At 34.8% G+C, this 10,265-nt stretch overlaps 2 protein-coding genes across 8 annotated transcripts; one reads left to right on the forward strand and one right to left on the reverse strand.

Annotated features, from left to right (window-relative positions):
* Positions 1–934: 934 nt before the first annotated feature.
* LOC148192398 (uncharacterized) lies at positions 935–2,077 on the reverse strand. The gene has a single exon (XM_088099188.1). The coding sequence runs from the start codon at positions 2,075–2,077 to the stop codon at positions 935–937; it is 1,143 nt and encodes a 380-aa protein (XP_087955314.1).
* A 2,150-nt stretch (positions 2,078–4,227) lies between these two features.
* LOC148192399 (kinesin-like protein KIN-4A) lies at positions 4,228–8,388 on the forward strand. Of its 7 annotated transcripts, none has more exons than XR_015781978.1 (6): positions 4,228–4,692; positions 5,289–5,366; positions 5,537–5,632; positions 5,782–6,003; positions 6,150–6,313; positions 8,066–8,388. XR_015781978.1 is itself a non-coding variant. In XM_088098306.1 (3 exons), the coding sequence occupies exons 1-3, from the start codon at positions 4,577–4,579 to the stop codon at positions 5,849–5,851; spliced, it is 282 nt and encodes a 93-aa protein (XP_087954432.1). In that variant the 5' UTR covers positions 4,228–4,576; the 3' UTR covers positions 5,852–6,091. The 7 variants fall into 7 exon arrangements, 1 of the variants encoding a protein (XP_087954432.1); XR_015781976.1 differs by having other exon boundaries at positions 5,554–5,632; XR_015781977.1 differs by having other exon boundaries at positions 5,318–5,366.
* Positions 8,389–10,265: the final 1,877 nt, after the last annotated feature.

The following is a 10,265-nucleotide window of genomic DNA, read 5'->3' on the forward strand; positions in this document are numbered from 1 at the left end:
ATGATAATTTCACTTTGAAGTTCATCTAACTTTGTAGGATCGATGACTTTACTACAAATTGACGAGAAAAATGAGCACAATCGAGTTATGGTCTGCCCAACTTTTTTGGGCAAAATTCCACGAATTGCCACCGGTAACAATTGTTGCATTAAGACATGACAATCATGAGACTTGAGTCCAACAAGCTTAAAGTCCTGCATTGACACTAAGCTCTTGATATTTGAAGAGTATCCTTGTGGTACCTTGATACTCTTTAAACAAAGACAAAAACTTATCTTCTCTTGTCTGGATATTGTGTAACATGCAGGGGGCAAATAAGTACATTTATCAATCTCTCTTGGTGCGAACTCTTCTCGGATCTTCATGTCAACCAAATCCAAACGCGCATTCACTCCACCTTTTGTTTTTCCTTGGATGTTTAGTAGTGTACCAATCAAGCTATCACAAACATTCTTCTCTACATGCATGAAATCTGTGCAATGTCTGACATCTAACTTTGACCAATATGGAAGATCAAAGAATATGGATTTCTTTTTCCAAGGGGTCGTTATAGAAGACTTCTTAGACGTTTTCCCAAATACATGATGTACTCTATTAACTTTTTCAAGAATTTCAAGTCCAGTTAGTGGAATGGGTGCATTGTCTTTCTCTTGTTCTCCATTGAATGCTTTCTTTAACCTTTGATATGGATGATTAGATTGTAAAAATCACCGATGATGCATATACATTGTCTTCCTTCCGTGTTTTAATTGATGAGCTACAATGTTTTCTTCACATATAGGACATGCTTTATGACCCTTCACATTGAACCCTGATAAATTACCGTAAGCTGGGAAGTCATTAATGGTGCAAAATAACATGGCATGCATCATGAAAGTTTCTAAAGCAAAGGCATCAAATATTTCAACCCCATCAACCACAACAACTTTAAGTCTTAAACTAGTGGCCTAAGATAAACATCTATGTCATTTCTAGGCTGCTTTGGACCAAATTTCAACATTGACAACATCATGTACTTTCTTTTCATGCACAATCCAGGAGATAAATTGTAAATTATCAGTATAACGGGCCAACAACTATGATTGGTACTTAAATTACCAAATGCGTTCATTCCATCAGTAATTAAGCCAAACCTAAGATTTCTACATTCAATACCACATTGAGGGAATTCTTGATCAATATTTTTCCATTGCTTTGAATCAGTTGGATGACGAAGCAGCCCATCAGTTCTTCTCTCATCTGCATGCCATCTCAGATTTTTAGCGTCTTTGGGATTCACAAACAAACGCTTAAATCTAGCCACGAGTGGAAGGTACCAAACTACTTTCAAAGCAGAACCATTCTTTTTTGTGTGACCACTATCTTCATTGTTGTTTCTTGACTTGTATCGTAATAACCCACATTTTTGACACTTTATTAAAAATTCATTCTCATTCCTATATAATATGCAATCATTCGGACATGCATGTATCCGTTTATACTCCATAGCCATCGGACAAAGAATTTTTTTTGCATCATAATTACGAATGGGTAATGTATTTCCATCTGGCAGCATTTCATTCAACAACAACAATAATTCTGTAAAACTCTTATCAGTTCGTCCACTGGTTGCCTTTAAATTCATGAGCCTTATCACCGCTGACAACCGTGTGAACTTAGTTGAACCGGCATACAAAGGAGTATTCGCATCAGTGGACATCGTTTCATACACATGCGCTTGGGCAAAAGCTTCTACACCAACATCGCGGATCATGTCCTCTAAGTTGTCTTCTTTTGGTCGATCTTCCATATCGATGGAGGAATCATATACATTTTCAGTTGGAAAGTCTGTTAATTCGCTGTGCCATATCCATGTTGTATAACTTCGTATGAAACCATCACTGATAAGATGTTCCCTAATATCAGTTACGTTCAACTTCCTCCCATTCAAACAGTTCACACAGGGACATCTGAACTTGACTTCATCATCACCACTTGTACTCACATTATGTTGCGCAAACTCTATAAATTTTTCTACCCCTCTCTCGTACTCATTACTGATGCGTGGTAAATTAATCCACCCTCGACCCGTACGCATGTTTACTGAAATTGTTTACACAATTTCAATAATTTTGAATGATCACTTTGATCGTTTTCATATTTCAGGTGTGACCCTATCCCATTCGAGAAGATTCACTTTTTTTAGTTTATTAAACATATCAATTTTAAACAACATATCTAAAATTTCACTAAATTTTGCCAGCATTTCGCATTGGTCTTCAAGTTACATGAAATGAAAGTGATTATAAATCACAATCAAATATGCACCCGAAGATCAATGCAAAATTGCAAAATTTCATGAAATTTAAGACATGTATATTTAAATAAATTGATATGTCATAATAAACTATGAAAAAGTTATTACTCTTCTTAAACTGTCCAACCGGATAATTCAAGATTCAATACTTATAAATTATTATTACAATCTCCTTTCTATTCATTTTTAAAAAGTACATTTGTTCAGAAAAATTTGGAGATACTAAATAATTTTTGTATTGAATCTCAAATGGGAATCTAAGACTAATTCAAAACAAGAATATATTCAAACAAACAAATAATTACATATGTAACATACATCAAATAAAAGGAAGCAAAGGACTATTAAAATCACCACGGACAAATATCAATCAAATATTATTAAAAGCAACTATGGAATGTTTTTCATAAGTATTAAAATTTTAAATTTAGTCACGAGTTAATTTAGAGTTATTTAATTGAAAAGAAATAACATTTAAACTAAATTTGATCGAGTCACTGAACTTATTAAAAAGATATTCCTAAAATAATAACATCTTTAATTGTCTTAATGCTAAAATACTAACAGATCATATTATAAATGTTGTTACCCCATTTAAATAGTAAAATTCTCATCTCTTTTATTCTCTTGATAACGTGCATTTTCGTTCCAACCTCTTACTTCTTTACCTAATTTTCTTAACCACTCTCAGCCTAGTTTTTTAATTTAATTATAATTAGAATTAATTAGAAAAATGAAGTTATCAAAGGAAAGGAGTGGGTCACCAATTGGAAACCCTTATGCTTGTCTTATATTAGCGCATGTATAGATTAATGTAATTTTTAAAAATAAACCGAAAAAATACAATATAAGATTGTTAGAAAATTTCAAGAAGATATACTAAAAAGATTTATTCCTCTTGAGGTAAGAGTTGTTGGACCAGCAACACGAGATGCACCGAGTGGGAGAGAAAAGGAAATAGAGCACGTGAACAGAGAACAGAGAAAAGAACACACCTTGTCTGAATGATACAGTATATTATTAAAAAGAATGAAGGTAGGTGTCTATTATATACAAAGCGATAGACATCTGTTATGCTGTAACAGAGACAGCTGCACAACAAAAAAAACTCTGACTTATACACACTAATAAGAGTGACCCATATGACCCATATAAGTGAATTGGTAAATATAACTTTATGACTTAAAACTATTTTTTCCTTATATGTTATTTAATTTATTTTTATTTAACATATTTTTATTTTTAATCTAGATTATAATTCTGATTGGATACTACTCCATTAACTTTAATATCATTGATTTTTTTTTATAAAGATAGATTGGAGGAAATAATTACCAATAAGATAAAAGTTATTTATACAAGTAAAATGACACTTCCTTCAACATGTCAATATTAATTTTTCTTATATCTTAAAAGAATTTTTTCATTTCTACTAAAATTTTCAACTTATATTTATATTCTTAACAAGAATATATTACAAAAATTAAAATCTTTTTTTTATTTTTTAAGAAATCTTTACTGTGTAGCCTAAATTTCCAAGATAATTTACTTTATATTTATATAATATTATTATAGTTAAAGATACTTAAATGATTTAAAATTGTGTGCACCTAGTAAAGGAAGCCACTAGTGAAAAATATACTTTTTATAGTTATTTTTTATATCTTTTAAAATTTATCAGCTATAAAAAGTGGTGTGGCGGCAGTTTTATAAATATAAGAAACTGTTTTACATCGGTTATAATAAAAATAGGTATAAAAAGTAGTACGGTAAAATACAAATATTTTATACTGATTCAAATAGGTATAATTTTTTTTTTATTTTTATCCCTCTTAACCTAATAGCCGGTGTAGATTATTGTTTTACACCGGTTAATATTATAACTGGTATGAATTTTTTTTTATCAATATTTTCTCTTTTGTATTATGCAATTTCTTTCTCCTTCTCATTCTTAGTCCTTCTTTCTCCTCTCTTATCCTTCGTTTCAGTATCCATTGTAGCCACCTAGCCTCGATCCGCAACATCTCCTACGTCCACGACGGTGACCTCAACCCTAGCCTCGCTCCTCTCTTACCTCAGCCAACTAACGGTGGCGGCGAATTCGAAAACGAAGAAGAAAGAACTCTTGTCTCGGTGTGCAGTGCCGAATCCATGGCAAGGCTGACGGAGATGGCGACGTTCTGAGTCCCCTTCTGTACCGCAAAGTTGCGCGAATTTGTGAAGTTCAACAACCTGGCTAAGATTTCGCGGCCAAACAAGAATAATAAGAGGAAGGAGGGAATGGAAGTGGAAGACGGTAGGCCGTGGGGCATAACGATTTCCGTGGTTGAGGTACAAAGACCAGTGGAACAAAGACGACCAACTAACAACCACGGCAGCAGATGTTCTCTCTTGAGGTACAAAAAATGTTCCTATTTTGCTCTTAGACTCTAATTTGGACTGCAATTGTGTTAGTTATATGGGTAAGTTGTCTTTGTTTGTGTGCTAAACCAAGAAGCTGAACATAGAAATGAAAATTCTCGTGGAGAATTGAAAGAGATAAAGTCACGAAAATTTTGAGTCTATTACAGGTGTTTGAGATGACAGAGGATTATTTTAGGGTTTTATATGTTGGATTTTGAGTCTATTACAGGTGTTTAACTTTTCATGTGCTATATTATTTTTAATGATTTTGTTGACTCCAGTCTTTGAGGTTGATTTTAAGCCTCTAAAATTTTTTTTGTTGAGAAAGAAAGCATGTATTTTACATCAATATTTCCAATATGGTAAATGTTTTCTTTCCAATCATGAAATTCACACTGCTTGTTAGAATTATAGTCGACAATGTACATATACATGTACCAAAGAATCATGGAGTGTTTGTGGTATGATGATATGGGGATTCTATTTTCTTACATGTATTGGGTTAGGGATCACTTATAACACAAATCTGCATCAATTTTAAAGTACCAAAGCTTATCAATTTTAAGCTGACTATTGACTTTTCTTCTAGGATATTACTTCTAGCTCTTTTGATTGCAGAATTGGCTTTCTTATGGAGATCTCATCTATCAGAGAATTAGCTGATATAGTAAGAATTATGAATATCTCTTGTAAATAATGATATTTGAATCTAGGGTAACTTTTTGAGTATGAGAAACAGAGCCAAGTGTATGTAACACACGTCCAGTACTTATTTTTGCTTCTTGCTTCTGATTGATCTATATTGGATAGTCTATAATACTATGGCTCAATCTTCAGACATGATGCCCTTGCAGATGAATTAGCCATGCTGAAGCAAGTAAAGGAGTTTGCTGCAAAGGGTCTCAGTCCTCCAAGAAAGAATGGATTTGCCAGGTACTATTTCTTTTGAAAACAAATTAATTTAATTTGTCAAGTCTTCCTCTTAAGTTCTCAAAAATATTTGATCTTTGAGGTATTGATGCATAGAAGATATGATGGATAACATATGTTTTCTTGGCTGCTTTTAAAATTGTATTTCCCAGGGCATCCTCCATGTCACCAAATGCAAGAACGACCATAATAGCTTCACTTGAGAACATGCTGAGTATATAATCTAATTCACTTGTTGCAATACCTTCTAAACTTTCTGAGGTAGAAGAACGAGAAAGAGCCATCTCTAATCGTGGACGCTGGAATCAATTGCGTTCATTGGGAGAAGCGAAGAATTTGCTTCAATATATGTTTAATTCTGCTGCACATGCTAGGTCCTTTGACCTATACCTTTTTTCTCTATAATTAATTATATTTTTTTCTTCAATTCTCTATAAATAAGATAACTAAACAATTTTCTAATTGAACAAAGCACAATTATGATATTGTATACTGTTATGAATTTGTGTGTTGACAATAGGTGCCAACTTTGGGAGAAGGACATGGAGATAAGGGAAATGAAAGATCAAATAAAAGAACTTGTAGTTGGTCTCTTACGCCAAGTGAGATAAGAGAAAAGAAGTTGAGAAGGAACTAAAAGTGAGAGAACAAGCTAATGGAAGCACACTCGCTACACCACCTTCTGTAACAATATTGTTACTGAGTTATCTGCTAATTACATTTACTAAAAACTTTAATTAATAAGATTGGAATTCAACTTACTTCCTCATAAGGTAATTTCTTCTTTTTGATGGCACTAGTGCAAATCGGGGATAAGAACACGGGTAATACGTCTCGGTTTTTAGAAAACCGAGGCATATGCAAAGGCGGTGGCATTTTTGCAATTTTGACGAACTTATATGCCTCGGTTGCAGACGAACCGAAGCATAAAAGCAAAATTAACTCGATTAAAAGCAAAACCGAGGCCTAATCACTAGTAAAAAAACAAAACCGGTGGCATTTTCGTAGTTTACGTTAACTTTTTTGACCCGGTTTAAGGGGAACCGAGGCATATAGATAATATGACCTCGGTTCAAACCCCACCCGATGCCTAACACCCCATAGAATGCCTCAGTGCACTTGGACCCGAGGCAATATACCTATCTTGCCATAACCCTCTCCTCGCACTTCGCCCTCACATAACCCTCTCCTCTTCCAACAACGCCCCCTGCTTCTCTTCCTCCCCAAACCCTAACGACTCCCACCTTTCGCCGTCGCGGCAATGGCGTCTCCTCCACCTTCGCTTCCTCCGCCTCCTCCAGATCCCTCAAAACTCCCTCATCATTCGCCTACAACTACCGGATCGCCATCGCCTTAATTCCATCTGCCTTATTCCTCCTCGACCTCGGTGGCACCCTCGTCGTCGCCATCCTCGATGCCCTCAGCCTCAAGCCCGCCGCCTTCTTTGACATGTGGTTCTCTCTTATCTTCGCCCAGCTCGCCTTCTTCCTCTCCGCCCCCTCCTCCCTCCTCGCCGCCTTCAACTCCTCTGTCGCCGTGGCTGCCATCGCCTCTTTCCTCTACGCCACACTACCTTTCTCCTCAGCGTCTGGTCCTCTCTCCAGTTCAAGTGGCTCCTGCTTAAAATCCCTTCCATCGTTGTTGCCCTCGAGCGCCTGCTCTTCGCGTGCCTCCTCGTCTCCGCCGCGGCGGAGGGCTACGTTTGGGGATTTTTGGCCAATTTTCTACAAGACATTGCTCTGTGCCCATCCCCAATTTTCTGGCCCCTCCATGCTGCCCCAGCTCTCGCTCGAAGACATTGCTCTGTGCCACACCGACGGTGGCTTCAACTGCTCTAGATGCGGTGGAGGCATCGAGGTTGGAGCCTGGAGTGGAGAAGAGAGATGAGTACTAGGTTTTGAAGGAAGAGTACAAGGGGGCATCAGCCCTCAAGAAAAGTTGAAGCTTGAGAGAGATCCCATGAAGATGTTCATGGAAGGTGGGATTGAGGATCTAGCTAAGATGTCCCTTGAGGAAATTGAAAGCTCCAAGCACGTTAAGGATGATATTGATGTAGGCTTAAGTGGCTTGGTCTTTTTCATAGGAGAAAGCATCACTGTAAGTTTGACCTTTCCAACTTCCTTTTGCTTTGATTAGTGGAAACAAAGAGTTTGTATGAATTCATTTTTCAATAAGTAATCCTGAAAGAAAGAAAGCTTGAAAGTATACGCTGAGTCTCAAACTGTGAGGAGCACATAAGTTGTTCATCTTTCTGGTGTTTGAACTCTATTTAGAATTTATAAGTGTTAACTTTTGGTATATTATTATGATTTTTTCCTGTCTACATTTATGCATACTGTTAGTCCTTATTCTTGGGTTTGTTTTCCTTTTTTTCCTTGACTGGATAAGAAAACTACAATCAAAGTGGTAATGGCTTTTTTTGATTTATCATTTCAGGTTGGTGAATTTTTCTCTTCAGCAAAAAGTAATGTCGTAGCTCAACAGAGAAAGCTTATTGACAGCCCATTACTATTGGAACAGAGAAAGCTGGAAGCCCAGATAATTGTTGACCTCTGTTTTACTTTCATAATAATATGTTGCTTTCATTTCAATTGTACAAATTCACTTCACCGTGGAATCTAATTTAGCATAATTTAATTTACAATTACATTTTCATTATTGTATTAGTGATTGTATTGGTGATTGTATTGGTGATTGTATTGGTGATTGTATTGGTGAATGTATTGGTGAATGTCAATAAGCTTTCTCTGTTGAGTATACTTTCAAGCTTTCTACTGGAAAAAAGGAATAATCCCTCTTTACTGGAAAAAGAAAAAACCCTCTTCTACTGCCTTGGTTCAACTTCAAACCGAGGCATAATCCCCCTCTACTGCCTCGGTTCACCAATAACTGAGGCCAAACGTTTGGCGAAAAAAATAGTCAAAAAAGGAACACGTCTTTACTGTCTCAGTTGCATTTGAACCGAGGCAAAAACATACACCTTTTTGCCTCCGTTCTGAATCGAGGCAAAAAGTGGTAGACTTTTTGCCTCGCCTGTATATACCTCGGTTGTAGAACCGATGCATATAGACGAAAATAACCGCTGTCGTTTCCCTTTATTGTACTAGTGTGGACGTATTCAGCGCGTCAATTTTGTTATATTTGGTATAGCTAGTTATAGATTCCAAGTACCATAGTTAAAGATTCCAAAGTAAAAAGTTTGTCCTAATTATTTAGTTAAAAGTTTTGAAATTTTGAGAGGAAATTTTATTTGGTCCAGAGGGATATTGAAAAAGGAAAATTAATTACTGCATTAAGCTTTTGCAAGCCAATCAAAATTTATATATTTTTTATCAAACACCAGACATGCCATCAATCTAATTTATATAATAAAAAATTGATATCCCTTGTAATTCAAAATAGTAAAACCATGAATTTTATTCTTTAATTTATGTTAAATGTAAGAATCTGCCTCATATTTAAATTTTCATCCGTTATATTATGATTTAACCCATTACATCTTGTTGAGTGTCTGCTACACTGGCTACACCTTCGATAAAGGTATATATAACTAATTGTTGAGTTGTCTGCTAACTAAGCCTATAATTAAGGAACAGAGGTACTTGAACTCCAATATTTTTGTGCTTAGTGATAATTCTTTGTTTTCTTTCGTTTTTTCTCTAACGAACTTCTTTATCAACATTTTAAGAGAGAGAAATAAGAAAAATAGCTAAAATTAACTTTTTTTTACAAATTAAATTTATTTTATTTATAAATTAATTTTTAAAACATTTTTTCATATAAATTAGACTTGCTTCTTTTTCTCATCACTTTTTTTTTTTGTATTTTAGAAGTATTTATGGATCAAATAGTAAAAAAGTTATCTTTGTAATATTGTGGAGCTTTGTGCAATAAGTTTTATCAAAACTCATGGATTTTATTAAAGTTTTAGAGAAAATCTGTACAGGGAAAATTTATTCATGTAATAATAATAGATCATATATTCTAACTGTTATTTTGTTCCCCTTGACGTGCTCATGAATTTCTTGGCTTTCATGTAGGTTATGCAGAGAATGATATACGTGCTGAATTTTTGTATGATTATAGAAGAAAAGAGTTAGGCTTTGCCACATATCAGGTGATATGTTTTAGGATCAGTCCTATTCATGTGGCTCAGTATTTTTCGAACCACAAGAATTATCTTAGACACATGCATTGGAAATAATAGAGCACTAGGTGCAGTTAAATTAATGGTGACCATTCTTTTTTAAATTTGTCTTCAGTTAAAACTTCTTGCAAACCACTGTCAAACCTGTGGTCTCAAAAAATTGTATAGTCCAATATTCTTTAAACGAATACATAACTGACCTTTCAACTTTTCATTTTTGCTATATTTTGTGCTAATTATTAGTTATATATAATTCGAACATTATTATCCAAAAAAGTTTAGTATGGTATTGATCTGACATCCATCGTTTCTTTCAACAGAGTAATATAATTGGTTGTTGAAGTAATGTATATATGCCTGCCAGTCTTCAATAATGTTGTCCAAATCTTGGAAATTTTGCCATAATTTTTCACATATGGATGATCTTGGAGGTATGTTGCAATGTAATGTTTGGACAAAGGTACCCAAATAATGAAAAACGAAGATGTC

The sequence above is a fragment of the Vigna umbellata genome, chromosome 9 (genome assembly GCF_029865625.1).
Source record: "Vigna umbellata cultivar VRB3 chromosome 9, Vumbellata_1.0, whole genome shotgun sequence".
Taxonomy (NCBI): domain Eukaryota; kingdom Viridiplantae; phylum Streptophyta; class Magnoliopsida; order Fabales; family Fabaceae; genus Vigna; species Vigna umbellata.